At 35.2% G+C, this 27,231-nt stretch overlaps 1 protein-coding gene across 8 annotated transcripts in view; it reads left to right on the top strand.

The window, feature by feature from the left end:
- Positions 1 to 27,231, top strand: part of CRPPA (CDP-L-ribitol pyrophosphorylase A) — a 126,091-nt gene that overhangs the window by 14,562 nt on the left and 84,298 nt on the right. For 6 of the 8 annotated variants that reach the window (XM_085567485.1, XM_085567523.1, XM_085567515.1 and 3 more), the window contains 3 exons: positions 10,168 to 10,317; positions 12,499 to 12,552; positions 24,065 to 24,169. In XM_085567485.1, the coding sequence (XP_085423611.1) occupies positions 10,168 to 10,317; positions 12,499 to 12,552; positions 24,065 to 24,169 (309 nt within the window). The remainder of the gene's footprint in view (positions 1 to 10,167; positions 10,318 to 12,498; positions 12,553 to 24,064; positions 24,170 to 27,231) is intronic. The other 2 variants (XM_085567491.1, XM_021538312.4) reach the window with 1 other exon arrangement.

The following is a 27,231-nucleotide window of genomic DNA, read 5'->3' as shown; positions in this document are numbered from 1 at the left end:
AGTTAGAACAAGAAAGTGCTGGTAGCTCATCCTAATGTCAGTTATGCTGAATGAGTGCCAAAATGTAAAGCTGTAAGTATGATTTAAAATGCTTCAAAAAATATTGAAAACTCATGGTGGGTAATTGGCCACATGATTTGCTTTGAAATATTTAAATTACTTAGACTGAATTATATCTCTTATAGAATCCATTGTAATTGTCTATAATATACAACTATTGCTGACAACTGAAAAGAATAAATAGGTCATAAGATTGTCTTGAGACTCTGCACCAGCATTTTAGGTGAGGGATGCCATGTGTGGTGTGTATAATATAGTTCATATAGATTGTTAGTAGCATTATACAAACTCTATACCAAACTTTAAAATATTTTTAAAAATGTATCTAGAAGAAAAAGAAAATGTTAAATGAGAGCATGTTGTTAAACATTTCCAGCTATTGCACCATGAAAAAAAAAAAAAAGGTTACATATGTTGACTAAGTAGAAGACCTTTTTTAGCTAATAATATGATAAAAAATATTTTATGTACTGTACTGTACTATTGTGTCTATGAAAAATGTTTTCTTGGCCATTCTTGAATTCTCACAAGGAATGCACAGATAAAGAATGCAGTAGAAGAAATGCTATGTAATTTGTATGACACATTAAAAATGTAAATATTGGTTTAATCCTGTGGACTTTTGTAATTTATGCTTTATTGTTTTAAAAATTTATGTTAATAGTTTTTGATACAAGAACAACGTAATGACATTCTTGTGACTTTCTTCTTTTAAAAAAATCTAATTTTGACATGAAATCAAATGTTCACGTAAATTCTGTGTCATTGTTTGCAGTACTACGCTTCCCTTTTCCTGAGTGTATAATGTACTTGGTTTTGCTTCTTTTCCACTTGTGGTACATTTTTGAGTTTGTTTTCAATGCTGTGTGTTGAAAAATTGCAGCCTGTGATACATCTAGTTCTGCTTCTTTCATCTACTTTAAGCATCTCTAAATATTTTTTTCATTTATGTATTCCTATTATTCTGTATTTTTGAGGGGCATCTTTTCTATTTTCTCTGAGAAATCTCATTTGTTCCACAGAATAACATTTAGAATTTAACATGTGGTTGTTCAAGCCAAAACAGTATTTACTGATGCTTAGAAGTAAATGCTTTAAATACAAAAGAACAAAAATTATGTAAAGTAAAAAAGAGCATGTGTGATCTTAATTTTTGAGCAACAGTTGCTGTTATCTTCCTTAGTTTGCTTTAGCTAATTGGGGCTCTGACATGTCTTGATGTACATGTGCTATCCCCAGTTACTCAGATAGTATATTCTGATAAAGGTGACCTCATTAGAAGAAATGTTTTCTTTTTATAAACAGTGTAATAAATATACATTACATTTGTTTAAGGCTTCCTATGTCTTTGAAGTCATTTCAATGTACAACATAGTGTCAGCTCATTAACATTGGATCAAAGTGTATATTAAGTTTCTGATTAAACATCCCCTCTCTTTTAGCTAGGAATAAACACAATTATAACTTCTTCCTTCCTGGTGTTGGTTTAAGATTAACATGTGCCCAATTTTAGTGACTTTGACTCTTGCTTCTAGCCAGCTGGGTAAACAGACTTTAAGGAAATTAGGTGAAGTTTAGCATACAAGTCTTTTTTTCCTAATGTTCAAAACTCCTTACATGTGTTCTAATTAACCTTCTTTTTGTCTGGCTGATGATTAGGTTTAATATCTGTGTAAGACTAGGCTTGTTTAGCATTTCAACCAGTTCTGTCCTTGGGCAATTAAAAGCTGCCAGTGCAAATGTGTCAAGATAGCTGAAATTGCACTGGCTTGTGATACTGCCTACATAAAGGAAATTCTAGTGCTCACTAATGAGAATCAAACATGTCATAGCCATAAGTATTATGAATTTAGTCTTTCGTTTTTTTTTTTCTTTTCCCCAACAAAATTTAAAATAAGGTAATTTAAGAATTATTCTTTTTGTTAAAGAGAATAGCCTTGCAGAAATAAGATAATCCTTTTTCTTCAGACTTATTTTCTAATGGATACACAGCCCAGGTTGCAGATTGTGATTGTTTGTCAGTAGAAGGAATAGGTAGAAGGAATCCTGGCCCCCACAGCACAGTCACATAAGGTATGTCTATGCTACATGGGAGAGTCTGGGTGTGAGTGTGGGTGAAAGTACGCTATGCCCTGGACTCAAATTTATGTTTCTGCATGCTAATGAGAGCACTTCTACCTTTATTGTGGTGTGCTGTTCCTTACTGAGTCATCTTGCTTGTCCTGTAGTCCTGAATGACTCCATGCTGTATCTGATCCTTCAAGAGAAGTGTGTAACTGGTTTGGGGGGGTCTTTTGGACATAGCATTTACAGAATGAGCTATGGGGGCAGATGGTGACTGATTTGAGTTGAAACCATGCAACCAAGCTGCTGCCCTGCCTTGCTATCCAGAAAGTAGGTGGGTTCTGGGTACAGCATGAGGTTATGAACTCTGAGGACTATGTGCAGGCTTGTATTACTTCAGTTTGGAAGCTTGGCTAGTTTGGGCTTGAACAAGTGTTCACACCTAAGTTTGGAAAACTTTGCTCGCATAGTTGAATAGTTGTTTCCAACTGCACTTCTGTATAGGTGTGGTGGCTTATGGTTTGTGCCGTGACATTGTTTCTGCCTCAATCTTGTTTTTTGAAATATAATTTTTTTTGCTGGGATTTCTATAGATTGGAAGAGGAAATACCCTAAATCTTCCATCTCTGCACTGGAATCATAAAACCTCTCATAGATTAAGAATTTTGGTTATAGAAAAAAAATATAGTCCTAGATAAGAGCTGGATACAAAATACAGAAACTGGAAAGGGAAAAAAGAAACATAAGACGATAAGGTTAAAATATATTTTAATGCAATACCTTAAATGTTTATTAGAAGTAATTCTCTAATTGCTTTATTTTACAAAAAAGGTTACATGCCTTTGTTTTAATAGATATAGAAGGAATCTGAAAAGAACATCCTCTTAAATATGTGAAATATTTTAATCTTATAATTAACTTTTTGGATTTTGCTTTGAAGATTCTATTTGATAAATTGGAAATAAGAAATCTTTCAATAGAGACAATTCTAACTTAAATGGTAATTACTGAGTGTGTCTAAAGTATGTTGATTACTGTAGATACAATTAGTTTGAATGCAAATGTCTGAATAGAAGTGCAGGTTTCTACCTGTTTCATGTATCAGAGATACTGTGTTTATTTCTGTATTTTTTTTCATACTGTAGATGGGTGTGAATGCCCTTCCTGGAAAGTAGTTTGATCTGTGTAAAAGAATACTCTCCCTGTAGTAACATGTGGAAACAGTTTGATGGAAAAAAAATGAGAAGAAATTAATCATAGTTATTCTGAGCTTCTTTTGCTGGTTCATAGCCAGACCTAATTTAGACTGAAATCCTTGTGAGATGGTAGTGTTTGGAAACATATAAATAGTCTTTCACCCAACAAAAACCATTCCAGGACATATTTGTAAACTGTTATATACCTAGCTTGTCTAAATTAACATTGATTGTTATTGTTACATAGTTCACCAGTGTCTTAATGCAATCTTTGTCTTCATGGAAAAGCAAGATAAAATTACTTGTATGTTTACTAAGTTCACAGTTATAAAACTGACTTTAATGGTGTTCCAAGATGGATATAGTTCTCCTGCTAAGTGTGACAAACTCCACCATCTCCAGCATACAGTTTCAAAGAAGTTAGTTAGTTTGAAATTATGAAAATGTATTTCTAATGCATTTCTATTTTCAGTGTATATATGCAAGCCAAGTTTATTTTTTCTAAGGCAGAATTGCTAAATTATTGAGTCTTGCTTCAGTTCTATTTTGCTTGTCAGAGTTGAAAACAAGTCTGAATAAAGGATTAAAATTGATATGAATATTGACAAAACATGTAAAAGCTTAAGAATAGGAACACTGTTTTAAACTTGGCACTCAAAGGCTTGTTTTTCTATGTCTCATATCAGCCTATTCCTAAGTAATATTAAAACATTGAGTTGTTAGTTGGGATGATTAAAATACTAAATAAATAAAACATGAAATAATACACTTAATGCTACTAGACAGCTGAGAAGATAGCATAGGGAAAATGAATTTTAGGGGAGACAGAGGCTGTGAATGGAGAAGAAAAGTATTGTTGGTGCAATTAAAAAGTGAAAAGAAGTCATGTTAGAGAGATGGAAGGCTTTGTTCATTTATGACTAGGCTCTGTAAAATTGTAAACTGTCATTCCCACTCTTTTGTAGTTGAGGGTTGCAGACTGGCTGTGTGAGTGGACTTTATGGGTCTGCATTAGTACTTGGGGCTTACTTGGGGACAAGGTAAATATGCCAAAGACATAGCATATTTTTTAGTAGGCCAGCCTGGAGGATCTGTGGTTGTCTGAACTTGTTACCACACTGTTTTAAAACAAAAGGAATTGTAGTTCTGACATTTTTGTAAGGATTTTGTGCCACTACAATTTTTTTTTCTTCCTATTCCATGTCATTCAACTTGTTGAGATTTGCAGCAATTTACCATTGTTCTGTTTCAGCACTGGCTACCCAAAATGACCAAATCAGCAATGTGTGTTGGTATTCATTCTCTTTCGGAGCTTTTGGCTCTTTGATAACTTGTTCTTGGTATGTTGTGCTGTAGGTGGGGAGTGTTGTTCTCCCAGCAGTGCAGTCAATACTGCACGGTGTGTTGGATATCTGTAAGCTGGATAATTCGTTGCTTGTGATAAAAGCTCCATCTGCCTCCCTAATCCTTATGAAAATTTTAATGGGTTCTGTTTGGATTTTACTACCTAATATTGCCTTACTAGAAATAAAATGAGGATTTTAATTATTTATGAGTATTCAGTAAAAGTAAGCTATACTGCATTATGTTAGTCAAGTTGTTATGTTGTGTGTCAGTGTCTGTGATCTAAAAATTCATATTTCATTTTGTAATAAAATATGTCATTAATACTTTCTTGATTCAGCAGACATAGAACTGATTATGTTGTCTGATCTTAAAGCTCACCCTGGTTATGGACTCACTGAATACACACATCTAAGCAACATCCTGTTATAGTGGAAGTATGATAAACTGAGGACAGTACATTACTGTTTAGTGAAAAGGTGGGTTAGTACACCTTGGATCCACTGGAAACACTTGTGATGCTTTGATAAACTGATCTTCCCCATGCACTTAATTCTCTACCTTTTTTCAATCATCATTGAATCTTTAATTCTTGAATGCATGTTGTGGTATAGGCAGTTATGCAAAACAATGAACACAGGACTTAGAACCTTTTTGTAAATGTTTTTGATTTGTGCAGTTTAAAATGGGTCATAAAAGACACCTGTTGTTTCTAAAAGCATCTGGAAGTGGGTTAAGTTTCACCAGATCAATAGATGAGCTTGCTTCTGAGGGACATGAGTCTGTCACTTCCCCTGAAATTGATAGAATTCTGCATCCTTAGGACATTTTAGAATTGTTTTAAGGAGTCATAGATTAGAAGGCTGTTTTTTCTTCCAATATTTTGTCTGCAAAAGAAAAATAACCACTTTGTGGTATTTGTTTCAATATCTATGAAGCAGTATTTTAAGAGTTTGGTCACTCATATTTGGATACTTTAACTGATTTATTTAACAAATTGTGCAAAAATGAGGTAAAGAAATGCATTTAGTGAACACACCAAGGTTAGTGCTTGAATATGTTTGAAGTAGGTTGGCTTGAAAGCTGTAAAGTGGACATTTAAAGAAATTCCATTTAACTATCTGTTGAGTATTCACTTCACATTCAGGAAGGGCATATGATCATATGATGCATTTTCTGTATGATTTTGAAAGCAAACCTACTTGAGGTCTAGCTTAAAATTATTAGAAATTGGAAGACAAGTACTCTTGAGTAAGGAAATGTCAGTATAAGGCCCAGGCACCTGCTTTAGACTCACAGAATTTGTATTTTGTGCTATGGTAATTCAAAGTGCAAAAAAAGATTTTTAGAACTACAGTGACATTAATAAATACTTAAAATTTTAAATGAGGATAGGTTTTCCTTGTTTTATTACTTTTTATGTTCATGTCTGGACCTTGCCTGAGAGATGGGTCAAATACTTGTGCATTTCTGACATAAAGAGCAAGTCAATGTTTCTCAAAGAAGAACAAATAAAATTCAAATACCTGAAACTCACTATATACTCTCTTTTACTAATATGGGAATAATTTTTATTACTGATTTATAACTGCAAAAATCAACATGGACATCCCTTGCAAAGATTAAAATGCTTGCTGTTGTAACTGAATCAATGTGGAATAACTGAATGATTGTGTTCTTCACTTACACCTCACAATTATCAGGGACAAAAGTCCCTTTAGCTACAATACTGCCTTATTGTATTATTGTCCTTACTGTGCCCTAATATTTAAGTCTCTCAATGAAAAAATGTAGTCTGTAGCCCTGTCTTCAATTCCTAAATTTCCATTCAGTTCATTGCAAGGCTGCTAGGTGAAATTCAGAAAGGCTTTGGGAGGAGGTTTGTGCTAACCAGAAAGAAGTACTGCAGAATGAGCCATACATCTTAAAAACATGCCCGTCTTTGGCCTGTATATAAGACAAAACTCGCAGCTCAATTCTTCTGATGTCACATGCCAAATGTTATGCCTAGACAATGAATGAAGATACAATGAGCCAGTTTTGGAAGCAGAAGCACGTGTGGTGAGGTCTGTGTAAGCCAGCATGGGTTTGGCAGCTCTGTTGGCTTATACCAGCTCAGGGATGTTGCCAGCAGTACTGCAGATGCAAAGTTTCCTGTGTTTGGGACTCAGCTCTCTTGAGCCTTATGAAAACAGTGTAGGGCCACAGGCCAGTGTTTTCCCTTGCTTGGTCCCAATTTCACACAGTCTGAAAATTGCCTTAGGAATTAATGTTAGTTCCTGTGTCGCTGAGGTGGTAAATGCAGACCTATGTTGGGTCACATCTGGTTGAGAGAGCCTGTGTGTGTTTGAGAGACAGAGAAAGGTCCTGTGGAAAGTGAGCCAGTAGTGAGGAAAACAGAATCAGTTTCTATATCGTATCTCAGGATTTTAAGGTTTTGACTTAGTGCTGCACCTTAGCAAGTTTGCTCAAGCTCAGCTTTTTGGGTTTTGGACTGCAGCTCTTTATCACGTGAAGGTTTTCTGAGCAGTTGAAACTTCTTAGCTTTAAAAAGTACCAGAGCTCTCCATTATGCTTTCAGTCACGGACTGAGTTGTCCTTTGGTGGAGTAAAAGTTGGGGCTTTCTTTTTAAATCAAAGTACTGTTTATTATCCTGTTTCTGCATACACAGAATTTCTCTCCTTTGCATGATCAGAAGTCAGCCATGAATCTTATTCTTTATATTAGATTTCATGTTCTCAGTCAGTGTCAGGTATAGTTTGAGTGGACCTGCTGCAGAAAAAAAATCTTATTGTGCCCAAGTTGTGATTTCCTATTGAAGTGGCAGGAATAAAAAGGAAAAACTCAGCCTGCCATGCTGGACTCAGTTATGGGGTATTGTAAAAGAAAACTGTAGTTGTTTGAAAAATGCACTTGTTAAATGTTAAGTGCCGTGAAGCTTTCAATTACTGGAGAAGTTAATTGCAGAGTTTTAAAAAAATATTGCATTTGGATTTAGTAGAAATTAGGTAATTCTGAATTGTTTGGAAGAGCTAGGCCTCAGCAGAGCAGGAGTTGTGGTTCAGTATTGTCACAAAGATACCAATACAGATATTCATAATTTTTTATTGTGCAATAAACCAGATGGCAAGAAAACAATGTGTTTCAAAGTTCTTTTAAGAACATAATTCTGAGTATTCAATTTTATTTAGAATTACAGTTTGGTTTTTTGTTCCTCAGAGTGCATGTTTCACTTGTGAGATTTGGTTACGCAAGTCACATTGTATTCTTCCAGCCTGTTTTATATTGAATATGTAACATGACAGGATTGTTAAAATTGTAATAAAATATTGGATCAGCCTAAGGAACTCTCTTTTGCTAAATGGCTTTCTGGAATGGTAACTGTTCCAGAAAAAAAATTTCAAATATATAGCTAATTACAGAAAAACTGTGGGTAGCATGCTGCTCTCTCTTTTTTCCCATGACCTTCTAATTTTATAATTGTGTGTGTGTGTGCGAGAGACCAATTAAAATATGATGGCAGAGCAAAATAACATAGTCCAAATGCCCAGCAGCTTAGATATAGAGGTAATAATCCATGTCCTTGAATCATAGGAAATAGAGAGGGGACAAGTTGCAGATAATTTAGTGTCTCTACTTCTGCTATGCACAGCTTTTGCTCTAAGTACATCTGTTAAATTTACACCTCATTTAATACACTGACATATTACTAAAATTATAGTGGTGTTTAGTTTTTTCAGTTTGTCTTTCCTATTACAGAAATAAAATTCATCCTAGCTAGGACAGAAAGGTGGCCTAGATGACTTCTTGAGATTCTTTACAGACAGTTCTTGTGTGATAGCATGTTTTTTACTGACCTTTCTGTATCACATTTTGCCTTTGGATGATAGTGTTTTGCTCCATGTAGTTTTTGTATAGGTATCTCTTTCCATAGAAAGAAAGAGTGCTTTTCAGGTTTTGAGAAAGTAGTTTCTCTTCTTACATGTATCTTTTGAATCTTTTCTCTTCCTTCACCCTGCCCTGGTTGGTCATGCATATCAAAACTTTTTGGGCATGAGAAATTGGTTCACATCTCTGTATTCATTCTGTAAAAAAAAATGAACTGTGAAACTGTAGTTTGGAGTTCATAAAGTGCTCAACATGCTAACTGCATTCACCTTTGTTTATTGTTTAGTAGTGTAAAAGGGGGAGGGAAGAGAGCTTGTTCTTTCTCTTCTGAGAGGGCAAAACCTTTTTTGTCTTTTTCTGGCATTTTATGATTATCTGAGGTCAGAAATCTAAGAATGGACAGGACTCGTATTATGGCAGGATTTGCCAACAGTGATAAGTAAAATTGTTCATATGTGATAAGTGATCTGTTTTTTTCTGTATCAAAATTCACTAAACCTCAGAAAATCTGTGGCTGCAGTAAAGTGTCAGAATTCAACACTGGGAATGATTTTCTAGGTATGCTATTTTAAGGTGTTGGATAATTCCATGTATTTTCAAATAGCATAAATTATTATTTTTTCATTTATCTTAAAAATTCATAATAAGCAATATAGTGTGAATTTGCTGTTCTCAGTGGTTAACATTGATGGAGAGCATGCTTTTTTGCCCTGTGACTTGGTAAGCAGTGTTCTGCCATTGCATTATTTTCTTCATTATTGTATGGACCACTGTTGTTCCAATTGTCTTAAGCTACATACAAAGCTTGTGAACATTTGATAAGTTACTGATGAAGTGTGCATAACTTTCTGCTATCAAAATGCCTAGAGCCACATAGGAGAGTTCTGTTTCAGAGATGTAACAGATCTTTAATACTATATATTGATGAAAAAATAAAAGGTATATGTTTAATTGGTTTCAAACCTAAGCAAAACTGAAACTGAAATATAGGCATTTAAATATCTGTTCTGCAGCACAGTGCTGCTGGATATTGAGTACTTGCAGATGTATCTGCTGTGTTCCCTCTGATTTCACTGGTAAGTGTTGGTACTCAGTATTTCACAGGGTGAATTCAACACAGAGGAAGAAGCTCAGTTTTTTGAAACTTTCCTTGTAGCTTAGTTCTGATAAATTCAGATCTGTTTAGATCAAACTGAGATCTAGGAGAGCAATAGATGTTGTGAATTGTCAAGACTTCTCAGATGTGTCTGCTGCTGTTCGCTATCTGAGTAGGCCTAGACCTGTCCTCACAGAAACCGCCTACAATGTATAAAGAAGAAAGTCTGAAGAATGAACATCTTAGATCTGTGCATGTATTTGCAGTAGATGTTCATGAAGGAACTTAAGATTTCTTTCTTTTTTTGGTAAATTGTCCCTTGAAGTGTTCTTATACAATCTTCCATTGCTACATTAATCTTGAAAGTCTCATACAGACTAAGTAGTGTGACTTATGGATTATGAGGAATAGAAAAGATAAAGAAGGAAAAAAGAATTTTCAAGCTTTTTTGACTAAAGCTTTGTAGTATAAATTAATACTGATAACATTTTGGTCTCTTGTTGTGTTTTGTTCCACAGGCAGCAGGAGCAATTCGTCCTTTAGTTTCTACTGTTATTGCCTCTGCTGCTGATGGCTGCTTGGACCACTCACTGGAACGTGCCAGGTACAGAGCAAGTGAAATGCCTCAGGCTTTCTTGTTTGATATAATCTATGAAGCATACCAACAGGTAAGATATTAAGGCTTTCTAAGACCTTTTTTCCATACTTCAGTTAAAAAAAAAAAAAAAAAAAAAGAGAACTTTATTTCTCTTCTTTCAAGAATAAAGCTTATCACCTGTTTCAGATTACATCAAACTGTATGCATATTACTTCTGAGTATTTTAAAAATGTCTTATCATTCTAATTTATTTAATTGTTTGATTAGTTAATTTTTAAATATGAGAGGGGGTGATGGGTCTCAATGGCTGGAAAGACAAATTTGCTTTATTTTTTATTGTGCATTTAATATATTACTTAAATGAGTGGGTTTATATGTTTCAGGTTAGGTGTCTGTATAAAGTATGTATTGTTGACTGATAGTATCAAAGGATTATGGATGCACAGTGTAATAATGACATTTTGTAGTAATTAAGGGGAATACGGGCTGTTCTAAAATACTGAGATAATATAACTTGCTACATCTAGGTAAATGTTTATTCTGTTTCTTGTTGCATGTGTATTATACATACTTTGATTAGTGGCTGAAAATAATGTTTACTTGTCTCTGTTGTAATTTTTCATTTTTTTCCTAATATATTGCTTTGAAATTAATTTTATTCAGGAAAATTAAAGTTGTGTTAAACCCTGACTCTTTTGCCTTAATTTGCCCTGAAGACTGTTTTCCTTTGCCCCACCCTTCATTCACAGTTTACTGGAAACATTCCAGCCTTTTGTCTCAGCACTACTTCCTTTTCATTCATCACCTTGTGGAAATTGCCTGTCCAGGTATCTTTCAGACTGAATGGAAGCAGAGCATTTCTTCATTTGTCACTTGGAAGGAATTATTTTTCATGTTCATGCTGACAGTCATACTTCCCATCAGTCTTTCAATTCTAAACAAGCCCAAGATTCTGAAACTCACTTTCAGAGAGTACAAAGCTTAGAAGTCACTAATAACAGCAAAACGTGAGGACAGGCAATGAAGAAGCTGTTACTTAATTGTTCAGTAATTATTTTCCTTAGAAATGTTGGCACAAATTCTATGTCATACCCTTTATGCTTGATACTTGAAGATATTAAATGCTGAAGATGAAAGACTATCCAAAATGAAGAGCTACTCAAGTGATTGGACTGGCTTCAACCTTTTTGCTTATGACAGGAGGCAGGAGATTGTTCTTAGTATATTACACACATCTAATACTTCTGACATTCTACCTTGAATGTAGTGGGTATACTCATAAGAAATGTATCCCCTATGTGCATAAGAACACATCTCAAGAGACAACTGCTACTGTTGGTTATACAACCCTTTTCGATGTGTCTCTTTTGGCAAATTTCATGTTTGTGTGCTGTTTCTTGCAACCACCTTCCCCTCCACCCCGCAAACAACCCAGTACTTTTTCTACTGTGTTTGCTTATAATTTGCAAATACTGGCAAATACATAAAAAGCTCTTTTCCTAAATGCCTCACTCAAAAGACAACTATATTTGCAGTTCCTACACTCCTCTGAATAGTTTTTTTTTCTCACATATGCATTCCATCAGTCTTCTTTTTTGTATCCCTGCTCTTTCAAGAACAAGCCACCAAAGTTGTTAGAAGCAACCAAGGCTATGGTTTCTTGTCCCCAGTTTCCTTTGCTTTGGCTGAATTCTGGTCATTTTAATGCTCTATGCTTGGACCCTTGGGAAGTATGACACTTTGCTAAAATCTCTCAACTCATATTGTTTCCTAATAATTTATGTTTCAATGGTGTCTAGCTGTCCAAGTCAAGGATTAAGACCCTATTGTTCTGGGAACTGTACAAACAAATAAAAAAAGACAGATAATCGTTGTCCTGAAAAACCTAGTCAAGCTACTGTAGGACAGATTTTTGTAGGAATGGATACAGCTTGTGATACTTTCTAAATATTAATGTATCCATAATCAATTCCCATAGCCTGGTGAAGGTAAGTGCCATTGTACAGATGAACAAAGAAGATAAAATAATTTTGTTACTCATGTTGCAAGTAATTCACGAAGCTGGGAATGGAATTTGTTTTGGCCAACTCTGCCTGGGATTATGATCCCATGTCTGTGTATTTTATACAATTGTGACCTTTATGCAACAACTGTGTGAGGAAAAACAACAGTCAAATATGCATTCCTTGGAAAGAAACCATCCATTTGAATTAGTGTTTCAAGTAACACAGGCTTTTAATTTACACTGTAGGTAATGTGGAATACTGCTTTCAAACTCCATCTCTATGTAAATGCACCATCACATGTGAGTAGATAAGTTTAGAGTGTTGACTTCCAGATGTGTTTGTGAATGTATGATCTCTAAATATATTTACCACAAAGTTGTGAAATTCAGTTAAGGGTCAGTTATCTGACCCTTACAAATTTGCTATCAGCAGTCTTTTTCTTTTTTGTCTCTTCTTGTCTGGTAGCAATATGGGAAGAGCAGACTAGAGGTCCTTCTCCTTTGATTGCTGTTTTAAATTTATCTAGAACTAGAATGGAGCAAGGTATTAACATATGAAAAAATATATCTGTATGATCTTTACCAAATTAAGTAATTTCCTTAGAAAACATTTTCCATTTCTAGCTCAAATAAGAAATGATGCCCTATTGAATCTCCTCTAATTAATTTTATGTACAAATATCAAAGATTGATTTAACAATAGTATCTTAAAAAGGAGTCCCCTTTACATTTGGTGCCGAAAATCCAGGACAGATTTTGAGGAATTCAGCCAGGTTGTTCATCTGCATTTCATTGTGATGCATTTAATTTATTTCAGTCTTACATCTTCCCTGTTGCCTAAAACATGTGTTCCAAACAGATCTTTTTTCAGATATGTATTACTTTCTGATTTAACTGTTATGATGTCAAGACTTCTGACTTCAAATCTGTCAACTTTCAAATATATGCAATTTCTAAGATTTATAAAATTTATCAAGTTACAACTTTTATTTGTACAATGTGTATCTGGCTCAGAGTAGACAAGTGACCAATGCAAACAACTGCAAGGGGAGAAAGAACTGTATTTATTGTGTGTGGGGGTCTTGCAGGTGGGAGGCTTTATGTTAGCCAGGGGTTTTCCTTGGGTTTTTAGGTAAAAGGATGTATAAATTTGTTAAGGGGATAAATGTGATGTTGTATCAATACTCATAGTTCTCATGTGTACTAATTTGTGGGCTCCATTTTCCTGCATGATGTTATGAACCACAGTAAAAGGACAAATTAAAAAATTTAAAACCAAAACCACAAATCTCTAATAACTAGTAAAACCTCTGGAAAAAGTTGTAAAATAATGACAGAATCCATTACTTATTTCAGTTCTGAACTATCTGGGACAAAATCAGCCAACTGAATTTTTAAATTTTTTTTTTTGTGTTACGTTAATAACAAATTCCTGATCTTTAAAAATACCTGTTTCTTTTCTATTTTTATCAATCCCAAGGAAAATCAGGAAAGTTTATGTCTTAATTGAAAATCCATCCTTTCCAAAAATAGCATATAAGGAATAGATTCCTTAGACCAGACTTGTTCATTTTTGCTTAAGGTAGTTTCATATTTCTGTTCCACTTCTTAATTTAAATAGGAACAAATGTGGAGTATGATCCTGCAAGCCTGGGAGGAGGTGGGTGGGGGAAAGATTTCACTTACCAGAAGTCAAGTGTTCCCTGGAGCAGTACCTTTTAAAAGAATAAGAGTATCAGGAAGTCAGGTAGACTACCATTTTCCTTTAATCTGAATAGGCTGAGAATGACTTTTGTAATACTTGTTTTTGACATATTGTGAAATGCAGAAAGATCTCAAAGGGTTTTTTTTTGTCTCTAACACAAAACATCTTGTTGTGTCCTGTCGTGTGTTCTGTGCAAGGAATGCAACCACAATATGTAAAGGCTGAAATACTCAAGGCATTGAACACTTTAAATATATCTGCTAAAGCAAGAAAGGCAACAGGAACATTTAAAAAGCTTTACTCTTTCATGATTTGGAAGAGAAACAACCAAAAATGGAAGCAGAAGAGGAGTGGTGGGTAGGAGATTCTAACCAGCTTCTATACAGATATGTGAACAAGTAGCCCTGGTAAGATGATACAATGGTTAAGGAGTTGTCAGCATGAATGTGGGGAATACCAGAGAGTTGCTCACCAATGCCACCAGTCCAGGAAAGCCAAGAACCTTGTGAGAGGGAATAGCTACAAACAGCTGAAAAAGGAGCAGGAGAAGTTAGAATGCTATTCTGCAGGAATCCTTCATATGTGAGTGGTATGGCAAAGTCTGATCACTAACTCAAAATTAAGGGATAGCTTTTTAAGAATGTTATTTTAAAAATGTACTTTTTTTCCCCTGCTGATCATTTATACATTATCTTACAATTTCCTCAAGATCTGCTATACCTGTGGAAATTTATTGCAAGAATGACACGCTTTTTGGGGCGGTGGGGTGTTTGTATTACATATATAGTTAGTTTAATCTTCCATTGATAGTAAACCTTATGCAGAGCATGGAAGTTTATATTTAGCTAATCAGAACAGTGAAGCTGAAGTAAAAAAAAAAAATAGGGACAGGAAGCAGGAATACTCAGCTAAGGAGAATGAGCTTCAACATGTTTAGAGACATTTCTCTGATTCATGTCTGTAACCGCCTTACAGCTATCCACACAGATCAGAGTGAACTTAGGGATTCTATCTAACCCGTGTAGAAAATATGTAGTACTTTTTGCTACTATACTAAATTAGTGTATCTGTTCATAGCCAACACTGACCACTCTTTAAATATTAAGCAGTTGCTTTTACTTACGGGCCATTACAACATCTGCCTGCATAGGAGAGAACAGCTATATATAAACATAGTAATGACAAGATACAAAACAATAGTGTGTTAGAGAGAATCATTCACATACTTTGATGCTGAATTCTGGGAGGCAGATGTTCTTCCACTCCCCAAAAAAATCATTGTAAGATGTCCACAGATTGGGTGGAGATGGGGAAAAGAGATAGTCTGCGAACTGAACTGTCCAACCTGGTCATTAGGAGAAGAAAAGGAAATTCTAAAATGGTTCTCCTCTAACAAACCCCCTAAAAAGGGGGAATCTTCTTCAGGGAAGATCTTGCAAGACTAAGAAAGGAAGTTGGCTATTGTTAGGGCCATTGTAAAAGTATTTGCTCAAAGTATTGTCTTTTCTGTATGTAAATAATAGGGAGTGTATTCCATGTGGATTTTGTAAACTCTAAAGTACTTTTTGAAAGGGCACAACATTACTGGGATTCTTTTTCAAACATGTGTGAAGCATTTTAGTATCCTCTGTAGCAGGGAAGTGCAGTCAGCTGTAGCAGTTTAGCAATATTTTGGCGTAGGTCAGGCAAAGTCCTTCGAGGCAAAATGTCTAGACTGATTGGGGATTTTCTTGTGGCTTCGTTCTTAGTTAAAAACATCAATGTCTGTCAAATTATTATTGCCAGGAGCAGCAAGCGATTAGATGAACGATAGTGACAAATTGTTGACTAAAACCTTGGCAACTTTGGGAGAAAGGGTCAGATTCAGAGAAAGGACTGAAGGATCAAGATATAAATGAGACAGAATTTGGGCATTTAATTCTAGTGCTGGAATCCTGAAAAATATATTGCTCATCCCCTTGCCAAGACTAAAGATATCTGAATCTTCAAGGCACCTCAACCTTTATTTTTAACGTTCACCAAACATAAAACTTTGTGTATATCAAGGCATGTAAGTTGTCACCAAGGTTGACCAACTTAATATTTTATCTTCTGTAAGCATTCAGCTGGGGATAAATTTTTGTCTGATTGTATTCCATCCTGAGTTAGTGGTATGGGTCAGAGCTGTTAATTTTTGTAGTGTAAAAGCACTGAAAAAGAGATCATCATTGTTTGAAACATATGACAAATATTGCATAAAATATATATGGTTTATTATAAGTTGTGTTGGGTTGTTTCTTGGCCTTTGTCTCTTTAAAAAAAGTGTCAGGAATCTTTTATTAAGTGTATTGTGCTGTAAGGATGATCATTTAACCATATTCAAATAATTCTTATTCAAATGGATTTTGCAGTTTCTGTATGCTCTGTGTGTTCATCCAGTTCCTTTTCCACATCCCCAGACTCTGGTGACTCACTTTACTTTTGTAGTTTATAGTTATATGTTCAGGTCTTATATATGCCGTGTGGCACCGTTATTATATTTGTCCTAATTCTGCATTCCAGTTTGTGTCCGTAGGTAGTCTTCCTTCTCATTAAAGGTATTCTGAAATGCTGAATCAATAAGTGATTTGTGAATTAGGAAGGAGCTGGCTAGACTAATATTAATCTTGTAGTATGATTTATATGAAGACAATACTACAAACCAATATTCTTCCTTGTATGGAGTCCTAAAGGCTTATATAACAGGTAATTACAGTTTTAGTGTAACTGCCTACTTGGTTGATCCAAGTAAGCTGGATACTCAGCTAAATAGTTTTCTGAAATTCCTAACCCTAGTTTTAATTATTGGTGTAGTACTTCTATGAAGATGGCAAATATCTGTGACTTTTTCAATGAACAGTCTAAGCATATGAAATTATCTAACAAAAGGAAGCCTTTCTGGTTTTTCATAGTCATTAGGATTTTACATATGATGGTTTGACAAGGAAATCTGTGTACTCCTTAATGTTAGAAGATAATCTGTTTCTTCCTACATGAGAAATTTTGCATTAGTAATAGCACCCTTTCATTGTGGTCCATTTCAGCTTTGATTTTATGGCTTATTTCAGCCACATTAAAAAAAATATTTATTTGGAACTTCAACAGAACCCGAGTTCTGTTCCATTTTTATGCAGGCTGAAATCTGGTAATTTTTTTCTTGTTTTGATGCAAAATTGCTATGGCGCTAATTTTTTAATAAGGCAGTTTTGCAGAGGTTTTGCCTTTCTCTGTTCATTGTCAGGCTAATGCATGCAGACTGTTGTTTAACTACAGTGCTGTCAACCTCACCTAAATGAATATCCTAATTTGTATAGTCTGCAGGTTGTAGCTCTGAGATATTTTCCAAAGGCATCTATTTTCATCTGGCATTTTTTTACCCTGACAACTTTGCCCTGAGAAGCAGTGAGGAATAAATAATTTTTCCTATCCTTAAAGCCTACCCAATTCTAACGAATAATTTTCAGGGTAAATGTGCTAAAAGAAATTTTGTTAGTAATGCTTTATTTTATTCAAAAAGTGAAGCTAGATTGGTGGTCTGGAGGAAACTATACTAGTTTAGATAGCTCTGTATTTGATTAGTTCTTTGGCGTAATGGTAGAGCCAGGATATTGTCTGAATCCCCACCTTGCCCTAATTAAATTCTGCCACAGGAATGTTTGGAGAGATTCTAATGCCTTGCACAAGAAAAAAAAAGAGTTTTTGCTAATGGGATAATGAAATCCATTTTATGTCACTCCTCATCCTGTAGGATCTCAAAGAACTTTGCAAATTCACATATTAGCTCTTGGAACTATTTGCTGCGGTGGTGCAAAGCTTCCACTCCATGGGTGAAATTTGGCATCTCTATGGCAGTGAAAAGGCATTTTGTCTTCAGATATAATTGGGAAGGTATATGTTAATGAGACACAATGCAAATATTCAAGTTGGAAGTTAGATTGGATTATGAGAATACTGTTGTGTTACTGGATTTACCCTGGTAAGTGTCCTGTATCCATGAGAATAACCTGTTTGGCACAGGCTCAGAAAATGCTGAATACTGAGTGAGGATCCTGGTACCCCTTGTATGGGAGACCACCCATCTAAATTGTCATCTGCTGCTTGTTCTGAGATAGTAACAAAGGAGACAAAGTAGTGAAGCTAGAGGTTTTAATCTCTTGTTATTCACAGTTTGTTGTATTGAAAGGCAATGAAAAGGACCATTTATGATCTTGCATAATTCAATAAGTGATTTTTCTGAAGTAAATTGTTACAAGAGTGAATAATCTTAAAAAAAAATTAAAATTTAAATATGCATTTTAGCTTGGTCTGAATTTGCCTCACCTTTGCTTCCAACCTTGATTAAATGATCTGTTGGTTTCTTAATTTTATAATGTGATGTATTTAGAAATCTCTTTATTGGGAGAATGTGAACAATCACTTCTTCAAATATTCTTAGAATAATCTAAATAATCTGTATTTTCTACATTAGGGCAAGATTTTTCTTGTCTTTGTCTTGTCCAATAATTCTTTCCCAAGTATTTTTCCAATTTACAAGATAATTTAAAAAGTGTAAACAATAAGTCCTAACACAGTGTTTTGACTACTATTCTTGTCCATAGATTATTGCCATTTTCTTATTTCTTCATGTTGTAACTAAAATATGGGTGTGTGTATGTATTTAGTGTACTTGGAAGCAACATGAGTACCAGAATATTGCAATGAGCAATCAGGAAGTGTTTGGGGTCTAATGGCAGATTGCCAGGAAATCATGGCATGTATGGAAAAGGCACTTTCAGTTACTGCACTGAAAGGTTTTGGGATATAGATACAGGTCTATATAAAAAGAGGTTTGGATGATCCTGTTAGGGAGTAAGTTTGTGTATCTTTGTTCTCTTCACTACTATTGCATCTGGATGTTTGACACAGTAGTTTTAATTAAATACAGTAAAAATAGTTTCAGAGATGAGATAATCTGGTTTTACGTTGATCTCAGTGTTTCCTCATTCATGTTTACTCCTTCTGTTTGCTGCTTCTGCTGTCTCTCATTTAGCTCTGGCATATTGATGTAGGCTGAGTATTTGCTGCAAATCCACTGTTGGGTTCAGCATTTTTTTGGTTTCAGTGGTAATGTGTGTGGCAAAAAATATCTTTATGAAATATGATAAAAATAGGCCAATTCAGGTTCAGTGAGAGCTTGTTCCTACTTTTCTTAACTCAGTAAAATGTTCCTGATGCTAATTGTTCATGATGTGCCCTGGCATTTCAGCAGTGGAAACTTGATTTGCCAGGATCTGCAAAAATCCTAAAGCTCTGCTATTGTTGATTAGTTATGCATTTTAAATGCAAGTGTTCTGATATTGTTACTGAATGGATCAAGGGTTGGTAAAATGGAGATGCTGCTGACAGTGGAAAAAGTGCTAAGGTTTACACAGTCAAGGATTACAGAAGTGTAAATGCTGGCTCTACACAGGCTTTAAAGATACCTGTATAAAGAAACATATCTGAAAATTTTCTTTCAGTTCATGCATTAAAGAATATTGTTTTGTGTCATTGTGAACTAAGGAATGATGAAAATATAAGAAAATAACAGTCCTGTATTGAACCTTTTTTTTAAATCTGTGCTGGTTCTGTTGTAGGGTTGCCAATTCCCATATAAAGATACAGTAAATTAGTGTTCAAAGTATTTTTTTGGAAAGAAGTAAGCATATGGACTGTTAGTATATAGTAGGGAGACACAGGCTGCATAGCTGCTCTTTTCTCTAACCTCTTATTCTATGTTTACACCTTGCATTTTAAGAAGTAGTAGTATTTTTCAAAATGTGTTCAAACAAATTTGAGGGGAAGAAGAAGAAGACTGTGTAATGCTAAAATCTGTATCTCGTTCCACTTGTAGCACTTTATTCAAACATCAACTCTTGGAAAAGAAACAAAAAATAGTACCCACAAAAAAGTGTCCTCAAAACTACCTACTAGAATGCCTTTGAATATTTAAAAATACAAAAGCATTTTTAAGTAACATATTTCCTTCTGTGTCATTTAAAGAGCTAAACTATTATGTTTTCTTTCTTTTGTGGATATGTTTTGTGCCAGTATTTCCAGCTGTTTCCATCATTTCAAGTCTGTGGTCTGAAACTTAAACTATGTCTATTGTTTCACAAAGCTATGTGTGCATGTCAAGTTCAGTTAACTGTACACTGTCAAACTTATGTTAAAAAGGCTTTCAGTAGTAAAGGGGCTTTAGAAAGAGTAAAAGTTTTAAACACATTTTTGTATTGTTAATTGAGTCTAGATGTACACTGAATTACATACAGAAGATGTAGAATGAGAACGGTTGTATACTTGGGTCAGTAAGAATTTTCTTCACAAATATTCTGGAACTCTTGTAGAATCTTAGAATATCCTGTGTTGGAAGGGACCATAAGGATCACTGAATCCAACTCCTTGCCCTTCAGAGGACGTTCCCAGTAGTCCCACCATCTAAGAGCATTGTCCAAATGTTTCTTGAACTCTGCCAGGCTTGGTGCTGGATCACTTCCTTGGGGAGCCTGCTCCTTCCCTCTGGATGAAGAACTGCTTCCTACTATCCAACGTAAACCTCCACTGATACAGCTTCCTTTGGGTCTTGTCACTGATCACCTTTCCTCATGTAAGGAAGTTGTAACTGCAATGAGATTTCCCCTCGGTCTCCTGTTCTTCAGGCTGAACAGACCAAGTGACCTCAGCCACTCCTCATATGGCTCCCCCTCAAGGTGCTTGAGCATCTTTGTTGCCTTCCTTTGGACACTCCTTAATAGTTTTGTGTCTTTCTTATACTAAGGCACCCTAACACTGCCCCTAGCACTCGAGTTGAGGCTGCCTCAGTGCAGAGCAGAGCAGGACAAACCCTGGATGGCCATGCTGTGCCTGATGCAGGACTTTTTTTATGGGTGCTCTCTAATAATGCTTTATTTGTTAACTGAATTTCTTAAGGCAGTATAGAAGTTTTAGAATTATGCACTTTAAATATGGATTTGAAATTTCACATGTGAAGATGTTTAGCATGAGATGGTATATAAACAGCTGGCCTTGTGCTGCTACTTCATTTCATTGTTCTCCTCTGACATCAGTGTATCAGGCTTGGAGAACAGTACACTCTGACAATATGTTTAGGTTGAAACAATTACAGATAATTAGAGTGGTAAATGTCATGATATACAAGTGTTAGTGAAATATGTTTTTAATTATTACTTTGCTTTGTGTCATATTTCATCCCTTGAAGCAAGCAATACTCTCAAGATGCCTTAGCCCATTTATGGAACTTCTTCACTCCCTACTAATTATCTGTGATTAATACCTTGCTAAAAAGTTAGAATTGCTTAGTTTGTCCTTGTTGCATCAATTACCCATATATTTTTAAAAGTTATGTTTTAAAGTAAATTCTTTCACAGCTAAATTTATTCCTGAATTTTTCTCTTCCATTCTGAAGCAAAAATAAAAATATATGGATATTTTTAATATGTGTGTTATTTACATTTGTGGCAAATTGTTTGTGTTCTACCAGAAAATTTTCCTTTAAAACAAAATGAAAGAAGGAAACATTTTGCTAATAAATATTTAGACTTGAAAGTTTCTAGGCCATTTCTGGTTTTACTGGTACTTTAACCCTGTACTTCTTTACTTGAGGGCTGACTGCATTTTTACGTACTTTTGAGATAGAGTTCCCTATTCCTTTATCTTCTTTACTGGCCTTTTTTGTATTCTGTTTATTTAAATTTCTGCTTAATATAAAAATGTTCCAAAGCGGATTTTTGAATTCCTTTCCTTTTTATGTTACTCTATGTTCTTGTGTCCATTTTGTTTTGTAACTCAAGCTAAAAATCTGTAAAGAACAATAACATTTAAAGCACTTTTCTAAGTTGTCTGACAAACTAAAATGATGGAATTCACTGATTTAAATAATATAAAAGTGATAGCTATGGTTTTTTTTCTAGGATGTCTGTGTGTATGAGTGTTGCAATTCAGATTTGTAATACCAATGAATCCCTTGAATTTCACTGATATATTATAAAACAGGAATAGAAACTAAAAATTTTCTTCATCTGTTTTAATAAACTTCTTCAGGACGTTAATAAAAAGAATGACAGGTTGTATTGCAGTATTCTCTTTTGGTTCTTCTTTAGTCCACTGAAATTTTTACATGCTTGACAATTTTGATTTCTCGAATCCTGGAAGGGACTGGAAATTACAGAGCACAGTATCTTTGGAACATGAATTTGTAGACACATAGTTAAATTTGTCAGGGGAATTGTTTGTAAAGGAAAGCTTATGTCTTACAGAGCTAATTGCAATTCTTTAAGGACTTCACTGGCATCTTGTTTGAGGTGATAACAACCTAAGTGCATTAATAAAATGTTTCACAGAAGCTTTTACTGAAGACACTTGAAAGAAACTTAAAGATTTGGGATAAGAGAAAGGATTTACCAGAGCAGATTATTTGTTAAAAGATAAGAAACAAGGTCAAGTGCATGACCAGTTTTCATACAGAAAATCTCCATTGGAGTTTCATGATGGTGTGTACTGAGACCACTGCAGTTATACTGTTCATAAATAATTTGAAACAGGAAGTGGAAGTGCACATTTTTTTTTCTGCATAGTAGAGATGAGGGCTGAGAAGATTTGTAGAAAAATATTATGATAATATTCATAGGTGAGTGCAGATAAATGGAGGGTCAAAGGGTTGATGAAAGTTTTGAAGTAGTTTCCACACATGAAATAACTGAATAGATATTGATCTCTTTATTTGTGGAAAAATGTGAGAAGAAATGTGGTGGAGTATTTTGAAGGGTTGAGAAGGTGGTTTTTCTCTCAGAATAACAGAGTATGTGATGAAAAGAGTGATGAACGAGATACTCCCTGGTCTAGCTGCTAAAAAATACTGCTATTCAAAAAATAATTGGGTAAATTTAGTTTTCCTGTAATTCGCTGAATGCTGTTAAGGCAGTCACTTCTGGTTCAGTGTGTCCCTCAGGGACTTTTTATTATAGGGATTTCTGAAGCCAGAATAATGGCTTTATAGGAGGCAAAGGGAGCATTTTGGGAAAGTAAGAACATATTATTGCCGTGTTCTTTCTTACTTATTGTTGACAATTCACTCTGAAATAGAGACTGGATAGTGTGTTAGCCAGCCAGTGATCTTCTCAAATACCTCAATTTTTAAATAAAAGATGCTATCTTAAGTTATCCTCGTTACATGGTATTTGTGTTTCTGGATAGACTAATAATTTAGAAATATGGAAATACAGTAGGACTTTCTTATCTTAGGCTATTTCATCTTGAGGTAGTCCTGACTGTTTAGCTCCCAGTTCCTACTTTTCTACCTATGTTTTGGCTCAGAAGATTCTTCTCCCTACTCCGTTTTTCATTATTGAGGTTCTTATAATCAGTATCAATAGGAAGCCAAACTGCTTGGAAAGGGTGTGTTATGAGAATAATATCTTTTCTAGATGACTAAAAGGTAGATAAACCTTTGTTTGGTATGTGGTTTTGTTTTTTTTTTTTTTTAATCTATAAGGATCATGGGGCAGCATGGGACTGCTATTTTCTATGCAGATAACTGGAGAAAAAGATAGAGGGAATCACATAAGAAATACAGAAGTTCTTAGTTACTACCATCCCTTTTGTGATGCTGCAATAACCAAAACAGCACTTGAAGAGTCATGTTTCTACATCTATTAAATGTTCCCGTACTCTAAAGGTTTGTCACTGAAGGTCAGTGGTGTCTATTGGTGAAGCATCTCTCAACTCCATCAAGAATTTTTTTATACATGTAACTTCTCATTCATTTATTTAACAATGTAAAGGTTTAGCAAGATGCTTGCAGCACCTAACTGAATTAATCTCTGCTTATAAAGTGTTTATTTACTTCTGTAGGACTTTGCTAAATAGCCACAATTTGGCATAAGCTTCTTGGAACGGTTTTATTTCTGATCCATGCTGAACCTGTGTGCCTAATACAGATGTATTACTGTGGATAGGACTGTTAAGATGTAAGGTTTCATTAATGAAAGAAAATGTGTTATTGCTTAGAGGTATCTAAGACTAATTTAGGATATTTTTTTTTAATTACTGCAGTGTACAGACTACGACCTGGATTATGGAACTGAATGTTTGCATCTGGCTCTGAAATACTGTAAAACAAATGCCAGACTTGTTGAAGGAACAGCTGACCTCTGGAAGGTAAAGACAATAATAATATCCAGTTCTATATATGTAATTTAAAATTAATAACATTTGCATATTACCATAAAAATTCAGATGTGTTTTCAATTGGAATTTAGGCTTTTCTATTTCATTTTTCAGAATTGGTTTTGTCTGAGCTCTTTCTAAAGCTCATTATTGCAAAGAGACTTGGGCAGGTGTTACTTGAGATAATCAATGAAGGCAGCATTTTCCTGCAAATAGGAAAAACATCTAGGTATTTGAATGATCTGCAAATCTGTGAAACTATAAATCTGTAATCTCCAAAACTAAGAATTTTCTTTTATAATATGAGCTTTCTCCTGCTATTTCTATATCTTTTGTCTATTTTCCCCCACTGTTCCTGTGAGGACATCACTTTTTTTTTTTTTCTCATGCCAAATACCTGGCTATCAACAATTTGATTTTTAGAGTCGTTCATTACATTCAGTAACACTTTAATATTTAAGACCTCTTAAAAAAAAAATCTTTACAATTTTTTTAACATCATATAATTTTTCTGGTAATCTGGTAGGTTCCTGATGAATGACAAAGCAGCTGTGTGTACAGATGCCAAAGCATATGTCCCTTCTACTTCAAAATATTGCATATCATTGATTTGGATGGTGGGACATTATTAATTTTTAGTAGCTGTTGTGTCAAGCAGTTTTAAAGATTTTTATATTTTATTTTATTTATTTTATTTTATTTGTTACCACATTGAAGGAGCTGGAAGCAGCTCAAATCACTGCATCTGTCATTGACAGTAAATTTCCTTCTAATGAGACATTATTTCTAATAGTATAACTATACATTTTCAAATCTTTCATTAAGGAAAAAAGGCAGTTTCCTGAATCTGCAGTGCAATTTTCCTGTGCAATTTAACAGCAAAATTTACTTGTGCATTGATTGCATACAGAATTTCTTTTGATACCTTGTGGGGACATACAGTCTTTCTGAAACAGCATATGGTCTGTTTTCGTATTTAGTCTTCTGAGGGACAGATGATGTCATGCATATTTACATAACACAATTTTTTGGGATGATTTAATTGTCCGCATTGCAAAGCATGGTACTTATGTGAAGGGTAGCAAAATACACCACTAATGCTCATTTAGGTCATTATAGTGTTCATCTGGTTCTTTGTTATCGGTAGATGATACTGATGTCCAGCAGATAAATGTAGCTTAGAATGATAGAATAATTAAGTCTGAGTGAAATAGATAGATGTCATCTGGTCCTACACCTTGCTGAAAGTGGGACCAGGTTAGTTATATTAGGCAGTTCAGGGCCTTGTCCAGCTAAATTTTGAATATCTCCAAGAAGGGAGATTTCACTGGTTCTCTGGGAAGACAATTCTAATGAATTTGTATGGGGACTTTTTTCAGAATATTTCATCAACATTTCCCTTACTCCCTCTTGCACTGGGAAAGAAAGAAAGGCCAACAGAAAGCTCTGCAAGAAAAGTCCGGTTTATTCTTCACTATGGCCATTAATTAACCCTTCCCCACCTTCCAACTTCTGTAATATGGTCTGAGCAAACCAATTTCTCTCATACCATCTTAGCAACCCTCTACTGGCTTCCTCCTGTTTCTCTTTGTGTTATACTGGAGAGCACAAAGCTAAAAACAGTACTCTGGAGTGTTCTCTGAAGGGCCAAATACAGGGGAATAATCCCTATATTACCTGTAATAAGCACAACTTCCTGTTGGATTCCATTTCTCCACTGCTCCCCACTGCTGACTCATGCTCAGCTTGTCCAGAAGGTCCTTCTCTCTAAAGCTGTGTTCTCTATTTCAGCATCAGCATGGACTGCTGCTGCCCAGGGTAGTTCTGTCCCAGATGCAGGATTCTGTATTTATATTTGCTACAGACACAAAGTTTCTCTCAGCTACTTTCTCCAGGCTTTCAGGATCCTTCTAAGTTACTGTTGGACCTTTGAGCATATTGAATGAATACTTGTACATTTCTTATCATCTACTAGTTTTCTGAGGATATTTCCCCTTTCTCAGCTTATTAATAAAGATCTTAGTGTTGTCCCCAGTATCAGGCCCCAAGGAATAGCACTAGTAACCAGTCCCCAGTTTCATTTGGACTTGAACATGTACATATCTCTGTTCTAAAAAGGGACTTGTTGTCAGTCTCGCTCCAACACTGTTTATGAAACAAAATCCTGATGCTGTTAACTTTGTAGCATGCAGGACCCATTGCAGTAGCACTGGACTTTAAAGAGGCCTGTAAACATTTGGAAAATGATAACATGTGGGAAGGGAAGTCTCCCCGTGGAGGAAAGAGTAGCAGAGACATTGTGTGATAAACTGGCTGCAACCCCCATTTCCCATCCCCATGTGCCACTGGAGGGGAGGAGGTGGGGAAAAATTGGAATAAAGTTGAGCCTGGGAAAAAGGGAGGGGTGGTGTGAAGAAGTTTTAATATCTGGTTTTATTTCTCGTTATCCTATTCTGATTTGATTAGTAATAAATTAAACTAATTTCCCTGAGTTGAGTCTGGATTGTATGATCTCTCTCTGCCAATATCTTGACCCATGAGCTTTTTGTTACATTTTCTTTCCCTTATCCACTTGAAGAGGGGAATGACAGAGCAGTTTTGATGGGCACCTGGTATCCATCCAAGGTCAACCCAGCACAGTCTCAGTGTTGACAGTGTTGTGCAGAGTGTGACAGTAGCAAGAGCACCCATTTATGTGCAGACACTGTGCTGCAGGCAGTGCAGAGCAGTGAATATTTTACATAAACACAAAGATGCTGGTGCCAGGCCATTGAAGTACCTTCTCGCATCCTGTGCCCTGTCTAATTTTGTAGTTAGAAGTTGTTGATGTCTTCTGTGGCTTGTAAAGACATTAAAAGTGGAAGACATAAAAATGACAAGGTCTGTAAAATATTACATTGTTTCTGCAGGAAATACTAATTTCAGTTTAGAGCCTACAGAGCAATACAGCTCCTTCTTGAATAGCACCTGGTGTTGGTCACTCTGTGCCAAGGTGTTTGGCAGGTTACTTGGAGCAGTATCATTAAAGAACAGTCATGCTCTATCTGCAGTTT

The sequence above is a fragment of the Lonchura striata genome, chromosome 2 (assembly GCF_050655825.1).
Source record: "Lonchura striata isolate lonStrDom1 chromosome 2, ASM5065582v1, whole genome shotgun sequence".
Taxonomy (NCBI): Eukaryota; Metazoa; Chordata; class Aves; order Passeriformes; family Estrildidae; genus Lonchura; species Lonchura striata.
Note: the sequence above shows the minus strand (reverse complement) of the source record. Positions and strands in the feature narration are given on the sequence as shown.